This window comes from Diadema antillarum, unplaced genomic scaffold (genome assembly GCF_040938485.1).
Source record: "Diadema antillarum isolate AM-2024a unplaced genomic scaffold, OU_Dant_1.0 seq00001083_RagTag, whole genome shotgun sequence".
In the NCBI taxonomy this organism is placed as follows: Eukaryota; Metazoa; Echinodermata; class Echinoidea; order Diadematoida; family Diadematidae; genus Diadema; species Diadema antillarum.
This window is the reverse complement of record NW_027271903.1, coordinates 721,785-738,841: the sequence shown is the minus strand read 5'-3', so window position 1 is coordinate 738,841 and position 17,057 is coordinate 721,785. Positions and strand designations below refer to the sequence as shown.

At 39.6% G+C, this 17,057-nt stretch overlaps 1 protein-coding gene across 1 annotated transcript in view; it reads right to left on the bottom strand.

Moving 5' to 3' along the window:
* Positions 1-16,768, bottom strand: part of LOC139743448 (5-oxoprolinase-like) — a 48,619-nt gene extending 31,851 nt beyond the window's left edge. The window contains exons 1-5 of the mRNA XM_071653930.1: positions 16,757-16,768; positions 15,985-16,109; positions 7,735-7,924; positions 5,116-5,307; positions 630-761 (exon numbers count right to left, since the gene is read on the bottom strand). Coding sequence (XP_071510031.1) covers positions 630-761; positions 5,116-5,307; positions 7,735-7,924; positions 15,985-16,109; positions 16,757-16,768 — 651 coding nt within the window. The remainder of the gene's footprint in view (positions 1-629; positions 762-5,115; positions 5,308-7,734; positions 7,925-15,984; positions 16,110-16,756) is intronic.
* Positions 16,769-17,057: the final 289 nt, after the last annotated feature.

Below are 17,057 nucleotides of genomic sequence, written 5' to 3'. Positions count from 1 at the left end.
ATTGCATAATCTTAATCCATCAGTCTGCAAGTGTTCGTATGCAAGTGCATTAGCATGTGTACATATGTATTGTATCAAGATGTGCCTGTATGTTTTTGGTTTCTTGATAAAGAACGGAAACTGACACAAAGGATCTCACTTAAACCCCACGGCATCCCTGCATCAAACCCCCTGTTCAGACGCAAGCCAGTTTATACCAAAAATAGATAAAGAAATGACATATAAAGAATCATTGTATAGCCAACAGACAATTTAGATGCTCATCTTGACTGTTCTGGAAAACGTCCTATAGATGTGCAGTTTCTCACTGTGCATGCCGTTATGGTCATGAGTGACAGCTATACAGTCACCTTTTGTGCATGCTCCCATTAAGCCCCACCCAGTTATACTGTTCTATGGTCGCCATACGTTCAGACGCATAATGGACATGATGGAATGCTGATCTGTTATCGAGTTCTAGTTTGAAATGATGCTCTGACTGTCATTTCATTATACGTCGTTTCATTATATGTCGTTTCATTAGTCAGCGTTCAGATGTATACATAAATTTATCGTTTAGCTATACTGTCTTGGTATAGCTATACCATTGTAGTGTAAAATTTTTGTGTCTGAACACCCTGTATGTTTACCTTCTCTGAGGTAGTACCAGTGAAGACCTTGGTATTTGGAGGGATTGGCAAGCCGCAGCGGTCCTGGTGGACTATCACCCTCTCATCCACTTCAATCACTTCTTCGTAGAGACCCTCTGGCACAACAATCTCCTGCACAGATCAGTAGAAATAAACACAGAATGAAAGTCTAAAACTACTGTTATGTCAATGGATGTAATATACCATCGGATGGAAACATACAAAGTGTAGAATGACACCTATTCATACTCAATTCCTATTCGTACTCAATTCCAGTGATATTTTCTTGTATGTCTGCATTACCTTAAGTGGACTTATGATAACTTGTGAGTTGTTCAACTTACTGTCCAGGGAATAATTTTCCAACTCAAATTTGATTAGCAATTTCAGCTGATGAACAATATTTCACATGGTATCCTGTACATTTCTATGGAAGAAAACTGCTACACAAAAGATAGTTTGTGTAGCAGTGGTGTAAAAGTGCATAGCAAATTGCGATGCGATACCAGGAAAATTATTCCCTGCTGTCTGTGTCACACAACCCTGACCAAGTGGAAGCAAATTAAAAAGTGCAATTCTATTACAAATTGAACACAACAGGCTTCATAAAACTTTTCAGCAATGTTTCACACTTTACTATTATCCCACTGAGGATTGAGGATGAACAGGTTATGCTATGTAACACATGTTCCCATACTCAGGTCTGCCTGACTATACTCTGGACTATTCCTCTATGAGTTAAAGAATGCTTGCAAGGATACCATGTTGAAGAAGAAGAAGGCTTCTTCTTTTCAAAAATAAATATGTTAGAGTTTTTTCTTTGGTAGGAAGGGAGCTTCCCCAACTCATTATCACCTTTGGACTCCTTCCTTTCCACAAACAACATGAGACAGACACATCTTCCTCTCACAGTGTTCATCAACACATACTTTAGTTCTGCACCTGTTACTAGTGGCAGCCTAGATTGTAGTATTTAAAGCTACCAAGTCTCACACATTCTGCGTGAGACTCAAGCATTAAGGGTCCGTCTCACGATCTCACGCATGGCGCCCATTATTCTCACGCATCGGGCAATGTCTGCAACTTGGGCCTATAATAATGAGCATAGCTCAAAGGATTAAAGTGATAGTTGCAATTGAAGGTATACATTTCCCTTTTGTCTTTCAAAATAAGTGAAAAATATAGTCACTTAGGCCCTAAGTATGCACCTGATCGCACCATTAAGAGCTAAAAATTGAAAAAGCTCCCTATCGAGAAGTGGGAGGGGGGGAAACCCCTCCCACACCCTCGCTTGCACGCACATTCGCGCGCTGAGATGCCGAGTCATGAAAATCTCACTAATAGAATTTTTTTGAACTTGGCATCCCTGAGTATTACTGGCCAGAGTTTTGGGCTCACTCCATGTGGGCAGTCCTACTACTGCAGGCAGGGGGGGGGGGGGGGGGGGGGGGTGGGAAGAAACTTCCACCTCCCTCCTGCTGAGGTTAGCGTGACACACCAGAGACCCTGACTACCAACACAACATTCAAGTGTAAGAATCATGACTGATACAAGCTACGTTATAGTATTGATAGGGAGAAAAGACACAGCAAAGAGGCTCGGTAGCAAATCGCATGAATTCAGGGAATGAGAAACTCCAGATATGGAATTTTGATGGAATCTGTACACAGCTAATTCATTGTCGATACATAGTATTGATTTGTTACTCTTATGTTGTGATGAATGCACTTATATTTGCACTCTGTGCCGATTTTGGAACATTACATAAAGTACATCGTACATTGTAAGTGTGCAACACCTTCGTCGCTGTTCTAAACACCAGGGAATATAAAGGGCTGACCTGACCTTACAGTCAATACATGTTTGTTGGAGTCTATGTACGTAGTACCTGGCATAAAACATGACCACATATGGTATTACAGGACAATGTTAACCTTTGAACACATTGTTTTTTCATGAAAGTGTACAGCTGCATAAGAAAATTGCTGATGTTGCACTTTCTGCTCCTCCATAGTATGTAACAGAGTTTAAGTTCAGTGTCTGGTTAAGTAATTTCCTGAACGTTTTCAGATCCCTTGCAGCACAGAGAATACAAACATTGTGTGGACAAAGTTTATCTTCCTGACCTACATTGTAGAAGACTTTAGGCTTAGACCCAAAACACACACTTGTAAATGTGCAGGGGTTGTAAGTGGTACCAATCATTTTTGTGGGTCAGGGCAACTTTACATTACATAGCTGCCACTGCACAGAATGAATACACATATCAGTAGGCCATTTATGCCCTACGCAGCAGGGAGCATAAAGGGTTGACCTGACCTAACAGTCAATACATGTTTGTTGAAGTCTCATGTACAGTGTACGTACCTGGTATTTATACATGACAACATTATGGCTTTACAGGGCAATGTTAACCTTTGAACACATTGTTTTTCATGAAAGTGTAGTGTTATGCATAAGAAAAATGCTGATGTTGCACTTTCTGCTCCTCCACAGTGAGTCACAGAGTTAAAGTTCAGTGTCTGAATAAGTACCGGTAATTTCCTTAACGTTTTTAGATCCCTTGCAGCGCAGAGGATACAAACATTGTGAGGACAAAGTTTACCTTGCTGACCTACATTGTAGAAGACTTTAGGCTTAAAACCAAAACAAACACTTGTAAATGTGCAGAGGTTGTAAGTGACACCAATCAGGAAAATAACAGTTTTGTGGGTCAGGGCAACTTTACATTGCATAGCTGCCACTGTGCAGAATGAAAATACATAGGCCATATGACTCATATCACAGTGATTGTGCCATTGAACTGATAACAATGAAGTTGCCTATCTAAAGAGCAGATGTAACTGACATGGAAGCACCAGATATAGTTGCATGAAGAAGATAGCTGCATGGAAAAGTAGAAACTGTGTTCTTTGTATATTTTGCAATTGTGAAATCATGTGCTGGGACAACATGGCAAGAGGAACTTCCTGTCGGAAATGAAAATTCCTCTAAATGTAGCTGAAATGTGTCAGATAAGCCTATCTGATGGCCCCAGACATGTTACAGTGTGATCAGAACTACCTTGCAAATACTGCTAAAGTAACGAATGGAACTACTGGTAATACAGTAAACGCTCAATGCATGGACAGTCAGCCATTCAGGGCAAATAAAAATGGCAACCTACAGTTGTATATGAATGCAAAAGGTCATAAAATATTTCTAGCATTGTATCCCAGAAATAAAAAATGAGTGCATCAAGGGACTGATTCATTTACAGTTTCATATCCAGATCAGTGGGTCTGGCACTCAACTGAGTACCACAAGTTTACCTTCCATGCATCATTGCAGATTATTACCAAAGAAATAAATAGTAAACTGGAGGGGGGGTGGGAGGTTTGGGGACCTCCAGGGGGCATTGTGTCCACATGCATTCTGTCAAAATGGCAATGATACTTGCCTTGGCTGTAGAAAATTTGATAAGCATTAAACAAACAAACAAACAAACAAACAAACAAACAAACAAACAAACAAACAAACAAACAAACAAACTGTGAAAACTGGCCCTCAGTGTGGTCTCGGCCAAGATGGGGACACCCCGGGATCTTACATTTAATTTATTTGAAAGTACTGTCATTAGTGTACCTCAAAATTATTCCTGGAAGATAATTTCTGGTGAAATGATGATACTGTATACTGTAAAACGAGGAATGTTCACGTGTATTTTAAATTTGAGAATTTTGCGAGAGCCAAAATTTGCGAAATTAAAATGCAGGTGAAAGTTCTTGTCTACACTATATGCGTTAAATGTTAGAGGCAACTTGGGAATATTTCATGTGGCAAAAAAGGCCAGCGGCTCCAATTCACAAAAATTTCATGCTGCGAAAATATTGTGTCTTACAGTAATTTGGGGCTTCTGGCTGGGATCCCGCAGGATCCAATGAAGGGCATGGTATTCATTTGCACAATTCTACCATCCTAGTGTTTCCACAATTTGAAAAAATAAACAAATAAAATGTGAAATCTGGCCTCCAATTTGTTCTGCCTGACTTGATTAGTGTTAGATAGGAACGAGAGATGCCATTGCCTGGGTACATGTATGCATTTTAATGATCATCCCATAAAGAATTTGATTTATAGTGGACCACAAATCACAGCCCAGGAGAAACATTCTTAAAGCACTGCAATCACAACATTTTGACAATTAATCAGTTAACAACCAGCCAGGGCTTGCTTAACATGGAATAATCAACAAATGTACAAATGTACATGAGATTCTAAGGATTGAAATACACCCATGGGAATGAACTCACAGAATAAACTCATTATACAAGATCTTCAGAGGGCACACTGTATTATTTGCATACATCAATAAACTGGTCTTATGTGTAAATATGTTGGCAAGACTTTGGCACCCAGTATTAGGTACCACAGCATAATGTGAGCAACAAGACAGTGATGCATGGCGCTACACATATTGGTATGATGTGGGGCAAGCCACACTCACCAGGTCAAATATCTTGGGGCGTGCCTGGTTGCCGATGTAGAGGAGATCTCTGAAGCCCTTTGTGATGACCAGGGCCATTCTCTGACCCTTCCGCTCCAGCAGGGCATTGGTGGCTACAGTGGTCCCCATGCGGATCCACTCAATCTGGGATGTGTCTACCGGCTGACTCTGTGGCATTGGTGTGCCAGTTTCCTGAAGGAAGAAAGAGAATATAGTTCGTTTTTTTTTTTTATTTTTACACTGATAGCTAAACGACAAAGCTAGAAGAAAATAACAATATTATTGTTACTACTATTAACTATTACAACAAAAATTAATACTACTACTATTACTACTACTACTACTTTTACTACTACTATTGTACAACTACAGTAGTACTGTTGCTGTTGGCTGCTACAACTACTGTAAAACATGATATATTTGCGGCATGAAAATTTCACCATTTGGAGCCAACGGCCTTTTTCGTGGCATGAAATTTTCGCAAATTGCCACTGGCGTTCAATGCATATAGTGTAGACAAGAACTTTTGTGTGCATTTTAATTTCGCGAATCTTGGCGCTCGCAGAATTCACAAAATTGAAATGCATGCGAACATTCCTCTTTTTACAGTACTTCAACTACTACTACTACTTCTGCTGCTAGCTGCTACAACTACATGTACTTGTTGTAATAACAATAATCATAATAATACTGGTATCACACTGCATCATAGTCAATCTCTTGATAATGATAAATGCTGTCTTTCAAACTACAACTCGTAGGTGAGACCATTTGTCCCACTTAGCCCTCGTGACTAGTTAATGAATACTCATGAAGTTGGTGCATTTTGTATCATATGTAGATGAATGTGTATTCTTTTCAGCCAAATTAATAAGAAATCATTCATGCAGCATTTACACATACAATGCTACTTTCCGTTAGGCTGCTTTAACCATCGTTCTTCTAAGTTCTATTCAAAAGATAAATCCATGTTTTGAAAAGTCTGTGGTTCAGAGACCATGACAGACAAGTGCTAACTGTGCACTGGCTTATTGCGCCCTTTTAATATACTGTTTCAGTGCTCTCTTCACAAATTTGCGAGTGTGCTGGCTTGCATGTGCTGGCTTGTGCTATTCACCCATCTGCTTCAAGTGTTCTCAGTCTTCATGAATACAGGTTTATGTAATCCCGCTACTAAGTTCACTGCCAGCTGTGTACCAGTATGTCTCATAATGATCCTCTGTGTGGATTACTACATTGTTAGACCTGAATGGGTAGTGGTCAAGGTGATAGGGTGGGGAAAGCCACTGAAAAGAAGGAAAATATCCTGGCTAGTCATGGCTAAGGCAAATAAAACATAGAGGGTTGACCTGATAGTGTAAAAAACAAACAAAACAGCAGCACTGAAGCAAAGAATACTTCCTTTGACCACAGGTTTGTGTGAGATTAAAGTAAAAAAGTGAGCTGGGGGTGGGGGTTGGGACTACAGAATAAAGATGAAATATCTAGGTAAATTGTGGCTACATTTGTACGTAAACTGACACATAAAGGGTCGACCTGAGAGTGAAAGAAAAAAAGGCCCCTCAAAGAACTGATGTCAAAAATACTCCATTTTGACGATGAGTTTCGGTAACTACAACTACAGTAAACCCATGTTCAAGTTGGGCTTTTTCATACATTAAGTGAAGTAAAAAAACAAACAACAACAACAGTGAAACTTCACTAAAATCAGAAACAGCGAAACTTCACTAAAATCAGATCAATGTGTTTTTTAAGAGGTGGGTACAGAATTTAAGAATTTCTTATAATCCCACAAAGCAACACCATTTCAATCATATTTGTGCAACTCAATTTGTTACCGATTATTCATACAGAAAGATATCTGAATATTTTTCACTGTAGGAGAGTCAAAAGCAAATGACATCACTGCCTCATCTAGTAATTGATGAATAACTGTGAACAATTTTTTTGTGTGTGTTTATTGAATATGAAAAAATCACGAACTCTGAAATATCCCTCGATATATATAATTTGTCCACACAAATTGAAATTTGTCATGTTCTAATACTTGAATTACTCTTTTGATTAAAGTCAATTTTGTAGTAAAGAATTGCCTTTAAATGCATAGTTAGTATGCCATATTTGATAGTGTCTTTATACATATTTCCTAAATTTGGACTTGAAAGACAAATTTGTGAGTGGTTGAAATCAGACTCAAGAAGCAATAGCACTGTTTCATGAAACAAAGTGAGTGATTTCCCACTTTCCCCACAATATACAACATGCTGGTGTTACTGGAGGCAATATATTTGTTAGTTGTTTACTATTGCCTGTGGATGTCAGTGGACTCGTGGCATTCATTTTAAAAGCAAAACACTGTGATAATTTTGCTTGTGTTTAAACCCATAACAATTATGTTACAGTACTCCAATCTCCTTGCGACAAATGGATAGATAATCTTCTTTATTTATTTGTTAGTACTTCCATGTGTCATATTCTTTCAAATAAGTTTAATCCTAAATGAATGGGTGAAATGATTCCTACAGGTACATACATCAGAGATCTCCTGTCTGTAACAAGTAAGGGGTGAATTTCAGGCCCATGAAATGACCCAATGAAAATGTAGGATTCCTGCATTACCTGTTCGAGGATGCGTCGGATCCCTTCCATCGGTGCATCGGAGTAATTTGAAGGGTCAACGGACAGAAGCTTCATGACCACCTCCTTCCCGCCTGGACATCGGCAGTAGATGTCCGTGAAGGTGCCCCCGCGGTCAATGGCAAACTGGAATCCATTTTTGCTGGCCGACGTCGTCATAGTGACTTGATGTCTAGATGATAATTGGGCAAAGAGTCACAAACACACAAAATGTTACTGGCAACATTCAGTTTTAGTAATAGTCAAACCTGTCTTGGACATGATAAGATTAGCTTTGAGTGAATAGGGTTCAGCTTTGTCTTATTACTCTATTCTTCACAAATGTGCTTTGATGGAAGTAAGGTGTACATTGCAATTGTATTGGTTTTGATGGACATTAATGGTCTCTGCACATGCTCCGGTAGCTGAATGGGTGAAGCTACACAAAGTGCACATCTTACTGTAAAACCACAAACATTGTAATCAAAGCACAAAGCGTCATGAATTACAGCCAAACTTTCTTGAACTGCCATGTGCAGGCATTCAATATGTTGTGTAGACAAGAATCTTTTAAAAGCGCATTTTACTTTGACAAATTCTGACTCCTCGATAAATTTGCACAAGATTCATACAAGTAAAAATGTCTGATTTTACACTACAGTACATTGTTACAGCTGTGATACTCCAATTCAGTGGTCATAGTTCAGCATACAATGTGTTTGATTGCCTATCTTCATTGTAGTGTTATGAGAACCAAGAAGATTATTCATTATAATTTTCCAACTTCATTCTGTTTCAATACCCTAGGCTACTTTTTGAGAAGAGCAAATATTTGCTTAGAAGCAAGATGTTAAAAGGTCCTGAAGGCGAGACTATCTATATCCAGGTTAAAGTCACCATGACTCTGCAAGATTAGTTTTACAGAACGCATTTCTTTTCAAAGACAGAAAATGGATAAGTTGTTTTTGTTTTTTTCTTTAAAGACATGCAGTGTCATTCTGTAGAACAGCGTTACTGTAACAAAATGCAATGAGTATTCCTGCCAAATCCCTTTAAAATGCAAATGAATTTAACCCATCACCAGTGTTAGTGTGCTGTGGGGAAAAAAGAGAGAGAGAATAAAAGGGGGGAATCAAAATAAAAAACAAAAAGGAAATCTGGACCACAGGGTCTACAGCAATCTAAATCAACGAGTTCTTTTATATGATTATTTCAAAACAAGTATGGTTGTAATATGTTTAATGCTTTCCAGTTTATTTGGTATGTTCTGTGTCCTTGCAGGAACAGCATTATAAACACACAAAAATATACACACACACACACCAGGGTTCGAAATTGGCGATGGTCCGCTGGCCATTGGCCACCCAAAATCATGTCGGACTAGCTAAAAATCATAAAATTCTGAAGTAACTAGTCCGTCTGGCTAGCAAAAATATTGCTTCAGTGTCAAAATTGATTCTAAGTAGTCCGCCTGGCTAGTTAAAAAAAAAGTTAAGTGCGACCCCTGCACACACACACACACACACACACACACACACACACACACAAGAAGCAGTCACTTTGTGGCCATTACGCAGCCCTTCCCTCCCCTCCCCTCCCATCCCCCCCCCCTCCCCCACCCAAGAAAAACCCTCTCCTAGTCCTACAGGTCATAAGACCCACATCATGTGTGCATTTCCTTCCATTGCACTCTCATGTGATAACAATACCCTACTACCATATTCTTTCTGCTGCAGTCATCCACTGCATACTCAGGCTTTACCAACCTTAGCAAAGTACAATGCATTATATAGGATGTTGATTGAGAATTTTCACAAGCAGTATAAGGGGGTTCATGTACCCAGTGGGATACCAGTGAGAATCAGATGCAGGAGTTGATCTCCCATGCACACATGACTTCACAGTGCCCTTTCATCTGGCTTTTTGTTGTTACTGGTACTGTCGCACCTGTTTGGGGGGGGGGGGGGGAGGGGGGTGTGGAGAGAGCTTTAATACTGAAGTACATGTACAGTTTCCTGTTGTTCCATATGATTGGGGTCTCTGCATCTTTTAACTATTTTTCAACAGTGAATGTCCATGAAGTAAAGGTATTAAATGTATTTCATTTCAATACTCCTGCATCTTGTAAAGTCAGTGTTTATGATTACAAGTGCCCAAAGCAAATGAATAATGAGTTTCCCTTAGTTTGACTGTAGCTCCCATTACCGGTAACACAGCCTCTGAGGTAGCTATCAGGCATATGCTTGGCTTTGTATGGCACACAAAGACGTGGGTTTCTCTGCAAGAATACACCATATATTGAAAGATTACTACACTGTACGTCGCTGGTCATGCATTATGCATTGCTCATGGATGCATTAAGTTTCAGTTCTTGACTGCTAAAGCATTCACAATAGTCCAGTTCTCCTCTCTGATAGCATATATATAACGGGAATTTTGATTTATGGGAGCTTTGCGAGGCACAGGTTTACATGATATCCATCGATATACACTGGTATGTTCACGGCTGAATAGAGCTAAAAGCCCCTCACACCTGAGCGAATGCAGGGGGACGAAGGGGGACGAATGGGAAAAACGCACGAAATGCGCGCGAATTCAACGATTTCAAATAAAATTGCCTTCAAATCATCCGATTATAAACTAAAGTCAAATATGATTAACGAACGGTAAGCGAAGGATAAATATGACATGCAAAGGATAGCGATTTTTTGGTTCACTTCTTTGAATAAATTGCGGCCGAAGGCGAGCGAAGGGTTGATATGACTCGATAACACGAACGAACAATGAGCAATGGTTTGATATGGCGTGCGATTGGAAACGAAGACAAAAGAATATAGATCAGGCGTTCTCGTACGTGTGTGTGCGCTCCTCGGGGAGTATAAAAGCGACCAGGTCAGTTCAGATTTCAGTGCGCCCAGATAAATCATCTACGCAACATTTACATTTAAAGGACGTCAAAGATAAACAGTAAAATCAGCCGGAAGATTCCAGTATTTTTGGCACTGTAAACATTAATGTTTTTTTTTTCGCAAAAATTGTGCGAGTACGTGGAAGGTGATAGTCATCACGATGACGAGTTGGGTAGATATGAAAAGAGTTATTTCTTATGAACAAAAGTGCAAAAATGTCAGGAAGCTCATCAATTGAAAATTTATACATAAAAATACCAACATTATAATGAAACAAATTTTTTACATATAGTTTGTATTTTTTGCAAGAGATTTTAAAAAGTACAGTTATGAATATTTTATGATAATCAGTGGCACATAAATCTGTAACGCTGGATGCATCTGGAAGGGATATAGATTAGGGCAGTCCGCGGACTACAGTTATTTAGTTAACTTGCCCAACGCTTGGCAGCCCTGTCAGGTGCATTCAGTGTTACGGTATTTTTGTGTTATTGTAGGCCCTATTGATTTATTGTTTTGAGCTTTGTAATTGATTATGTATTGCATGTTTTCTGCCAAATAAAATAATAATAATAATAATAATAATAATAATAATAATAATAATAATGATAATTATAAAATCATTCAATTTCAATCAGTTTCAGATTTTTGCTTCTACACAAAAGATCATTTGTGTGAAATAAATATCCAATATTATTAATTATTCTTAAAGCACGTTTTTGAAGAAGAAAAAGGGTATCAAGCAAAAATTTAAACGAATTGCCCCAATTGCTATCATTTTAGCAACAAAAATAGATATTGTTCACAGTAACAATGGAGGTGAGGTGATAACAAATCTGACGTACCCCTAAATTGACTCGACCTACCCCCTTTCCCCTATTGTATCATACCTACCACCAACTTCGAACCAGATAAATTTGTAGTCACTGTCCACTATAGCCAACAGGATTATACTAAAAAGCCCTTGTAGTTGCAGCATAGCGAGCCGGACAGAGGAGGCTTTCTGATGGCCACATGCTTGCCATCAATAGCTGCCACACAGTGGGGAAAATTCCACCGCTTGTAGAATCCACCTCCAGCAAGTTGTTTCCATCCATCAGGGGTTGAAGAGGCTGTCATGACTTCATCTGCATACTCGTCACATATGGCCTGACACACTATCTTCCCTGGCCACTACATATCGGGCGTTTTCAGGCACCCCCCACCCATACTGCATGTCGGAGTACTTGGTGCCAGACACAAGATGACGGAGAGTAGCTGCCAACTAGAGACCTTCTTCCAGCGGCTCCCTGTACCAGGTGTACCTCCTCCTGATTCTTCCTCTGACCCTCTCCAGGATTTCATCGTAGAGTTCAGGGGGCATGTAGAGAAATTTCTTGAAAGTCGAAGGGTCTTCTCTTCGGAGCTCAACCAGCAGCTGGTCGTAGATTCCAAAAGCCCTTCTTCTGGCAGGGTTCAGCCACGTCTTTCACCAGATACGACGTCTTCTGAAGCCTCGTCTCCATCTGAAGCGGCCTCTGATGAACTGGTGTAGGTTCAGCTGCTGATGTATAATATCATTTTGAGCCATTGCCAGTAAATACTGGACTCTGAGGCGGGCTGCATCTTCCATTTTTCTGAAGATACTTTGAAACTTTCAGGTGGAATGTTTATAAAAATATATGAGTTGCGTGGTGAGTGGCTGGTCACATAGAGCAGCTCAGCATTCGCCATTTTTTTTTCATCAGGTCATTCGCTCGTATTCATATCACTTCGCAATCCATAGTTTGTCATAGTATCTCTTAGACTTGCCTTCATGTATGCATCGCCTTTCAAATTTAGTTAAAGTCAATCTTAGTTTCCCTTCGCATAGAAGATGGCAAGCGAAAATACGTTTGTCATAGTATCTTCGTTTCTATGCGCAAGTCATATTTAGTCATCGTGTTGCTTCGTTTAGAGTTCTTTCGAGATCGGTCCACCTTGGAAAAAGCGCGATGAGGGACTATGCGTGACAATAGCACACGAACGACAAACGAACGATTACCGCAGACTAAATATGAGATGCGAATGACAGACGATCTTTCAATTCGTCGGGAAATTTTAAACATGTTCAAAAATCCCGTGCGAATTTGAATAATCGCAACTGTTAGTTCAGAAGGTGTACGAACCCAAACACGAAGGGTGAATATGACTTAACTATCAATTACCATTGAAAACGATTTTTCCAAAAATGCCTTTCGCCAGCCATCGCAAGTCATAATTCAGGCAATTCGCTCAGGTGTGAGGGGGCCTTAAAAAGGATTGTTAACCAAAGACATATAGTACAATGACTACATGGTGTGTATACTTACATTTACTATGCTCTAGGGCTTTAAAAACCAGCACCCCTGTCACAAAGGAACCAGGTATCTTCACCACCTACACTGTGGGCATTTCCACTGTAAATGGGTACATCTTAGGGATGCTGCTTTATCTACTGTTTCAAATCCAATGGTTAAATTGTGTGTTTCATCAGTGGTGCCTCCATGGTACAAGTACGTGTGTGTGCGCACATTGTTTGCTCTACATTGTGGTACTCAGTATTCATTTGAGCGCATGCGTTACTTTCTGTGCAGGCTGTACATTTGAATGGATTCCAAGCAGGACATCAATTTTCACTCTAGGAAATGTCAAATTGAATTCTGTCTTTTCTTTAACTAGTGTAAGAGCGTGAAAGAGCGTGAATTGTGAGTCCCTTGTCGGGTGATGTAGCGTGGTACAATCACAACTCTTACTGTACATTCAGACGCGAAGAAATACGAAGTACACAGTTCGATATTCAGTTCATAACGTGTGTATATTTATTGGTAGTAGATATACACAATCTGTATATCCAGCGTAGAATGACAGCGAATATATATAAGAGCACTCCCGATAAGGTTACAACATAGCCATCTATCTGATGGCCAGGGAGAATCAGAGTTGAGGACTTCTGCCCAAGACAGGGGCGTCCAGAATGATCCCTCTCAACATGTGAGGGTCAGATATATCAGGGTTAGTAAGTAAGGGGTCTTTAATGTAAGAATTACTTTGGTTACCTGTAATAAAACTAGACAAAGGACTGACGGTGGGAATTGTAAATACAGGAGTCTGGATTGACTTGGGCTTGACCGGGAGAACAAAGGAAAGAATTAAGTATCAGTTTAATGGGGGTTTACTAGAGGAAATGGTATATTGTGCTGGTGGGCTATTACATGACCAGTTTGCTGGGAAGTTCACTGACATTGCTAATGAAAGAATATAGTTACTTTTAAACTGTGGGAATTGTAAACAGGAGTTTACTGAGAAGTTCTATGACATTGCTAATGAAAGGATGTAGGAACTTTGCAACTGTGGGAATTGTAAACAGGATTTCGGGTGGACTGGATTTCTCAATGAACCAATGTTTAGGGTACCATCTTTCCGTCTTACACTAGGATGAAACATACATAATGTACAAGTAAGCAGTTATGCACTGCAAATTCAAGAATCTAATGTTTATGAGATACTCAGTGCCAAAAAAAAATGATCACAAAAAAATATTAAAATTTACACTTGTAGCCATTGGCACATTTTATACTAACTGGCAATAATATTTCTCAAAGCAGCAACAATAGAACCCGGATGGTTATCTTACCCTTCTTAAACATTCAAACACATACAGTAGTTCATAGTTCAGAGGAGCTCATTGTACAACTTGCTCCGAGGCAAAACTGCTTTTTCATGTGGCTCCACAAATTATTTTGCAAATAAGCCTGCCAGTGCAAATATAATACCGGAATAAGATACACTGCTTCAACCCCCAAGACACACACACACACTATACTGAAGGCTGCAACAAATATGGGTATAATTTAATTTCTTTTACATGTGAGAATGAAGCTTCAATAATCTTCGACATATCGGAGGTCCTGTTGGAAGGTCTGCCTTTTTCTTTTTTTTTTCTTTTTTTGCCCTCTCTTTTCTTTTGTCTCTTTGGTTACAGTGACTAACTATACATGTACAAACCCCCTACCCTGTCATTTAGCTCTTTAGTTGTTCAAAATCAATCCTGTCCATTGTTATTTGGATTTTAAGACAGAAGGACAGGCTCAGGTACATTGTACCCCTATCTGAAATCACATAGACCTACAGTGTCTATGCCCTCCCCCCCCCCCTCATGTGTTGTTGAATGAATCTACACTTTCATCTGTTCTTTTATTAATATCTTCTGAAATAAATCTTTCAGGTCCCAATGTATTGATTGCTACCTGTACATAGTATCGAACCCAGAATCTCCATCTTACATTAGCATCTTTCACGCACATGAATGCACAGTGTAGTGGGATTTGGTTTTGGGGGATGGTTGGTTTTAACTTCCCCTCCTATCTACTGTACCTCATGACCTTAACCAGACCCGGACTGTGACTTTAACATGACTAGGGGGTCACCTGACTGACACATCCAACTCTATATCAGGTGACAATTGACCCCCACGACCTTGACTCGACGCTGAATGGACTCACGGATTAGGAAGGAAACAACTACAAGGCATACACCTGTATAAATCTACCTGAATCCAGTCCATCGTCAGCCTGGCGTAGTCAGTAAGTATTTTACGCTGTGAAGTGGACACTACTCCCACTTTAACAGTTATACGTACAGAAAAGTTACATGTACACTTGTACATGTAATACACGTACGAATGCTGCATTCAAAACAACATTCTTTCGTCTTTCTGCCACACTCTCGTTTAGTCATCAATCAACACTTTATTTAACCAAGCTTTTACTGTACGCCACAGCCTTTCCTTCATGGAATTTAACCAGCTGCACAAGATGTTATCGATCATCATGAGAAATACAATAAACACAGAAGTACATTTGTTACAATAGTTACAAGGGCTGTTTTGCTTATTGACCAAAAGATTGGTCTGTATCTGTGTGTAGTAGATTCTATTATTAAATATTCCTATAAATACACCTGTAAGGCTGTAATCCACTGAAAGAAAAACTTACATTGTATACACACACATACACACACTTTCTGAGGACTGCAGCAAATATAAACGAATTTCCTTTACACATGAAAATGAAGCTTTTGCCTTCAAAGGTATGCTCACACCAAGATTACGTAACCAGTTTGGTAATGTCCGACTAGAAATATAAACATGGTAATATTGGTATGTATTTAAACGGGCGAGCATCCAAAGCTACATTGGTCATTACATCTCTGTTCTGGACAGGACACCGCACTGTAGCCATGTGTATGCTTGCACGAATATGACTGCTACATCGCATTAGTGCATTATTTACCTCCCTCAAATCTTCTTATCTATGAACGTTTTTCTTATCTGTACAGTACTTACTTCTGCGATTTTCCAGCTCTTTTCTCCACTTGCCTAATCGAAGACGAATCTCCGTTTTCCTGCAGCCCGGCTTCGCTGTGGAGGTCGCACGTCGCAAGGGTATCGGCTCGACTGATTCTCCTGCTCTAGCTAGCTATGCTGTTGTTGCTGCTAGCGCTTAGCTAGAGTGCACGGGGTACCTTCACCGGTCCTGTATGCTGATGGGAATGAAGTGTGAGTGTATCAAAAGTCATACGGGCGCACATACACACACATCCGATGTGGTGTGTGCGTCCTTGGAAGTAGGCCCTACTCATAGAGTTACATATCAAGAACTAGAGTGCGCACTAGCAATATTGCCCTTCAGCGCAGTCGCACTCCGACCAGTTAAAAAAACATTCTCTCCTGCATCTTCTTCTTCTTCTTCTTCCAGGAAGAGTGCAGCTTCAAGTTTTGAAGATTATCGCACTGTGAAATGTGTGTGAGTGTGTGGACTGTTATACCTATCCGTACAATTTCACATGCACAGATGTGACGTACAGTTGTAGTAGTAATAGACACTTTCCCGACGAAGTAAAATTCCATCTTGCTTCCGAAGAATAAGTGGAGTGTGAATTCTGAAAAAGGACTTCATGAGCTCTTTATTTATTTTGCAATACTTTGTATACACTTTCACTCATCTGCGTGTAATAATAATTTCTTGTTTTGTTCTGTTTTTGTTTTAGTTGTTGACAGTTGTTGTTGTTGTTTTGGGGAACCTCGTTTAACAAGCTGTGCTTTTTCAAGGTCTCACGCAATATTCCATGCAGCTAAACATCAACCTAGTTCATTTTTTTTTATTATACAAAACAATGTACTCGTCCCCACAAGGGGGCTGTGTTACATGTGAATTGTTTGTGATAATACATAGAAATTGAAATTGAAATTGAAAGTACTAATGTCAAAACATCAGTCAAGAAGCTATATTAACAATATGGGTTCCTCGGTAAAAGAAACTTATATTATCTAGTGCACCTAAACAGAACAATACAGAACACACAAATCCCCGGAGCAACGATAACTTCTAATAACAAAATAAATTCCAACCCTTGAAT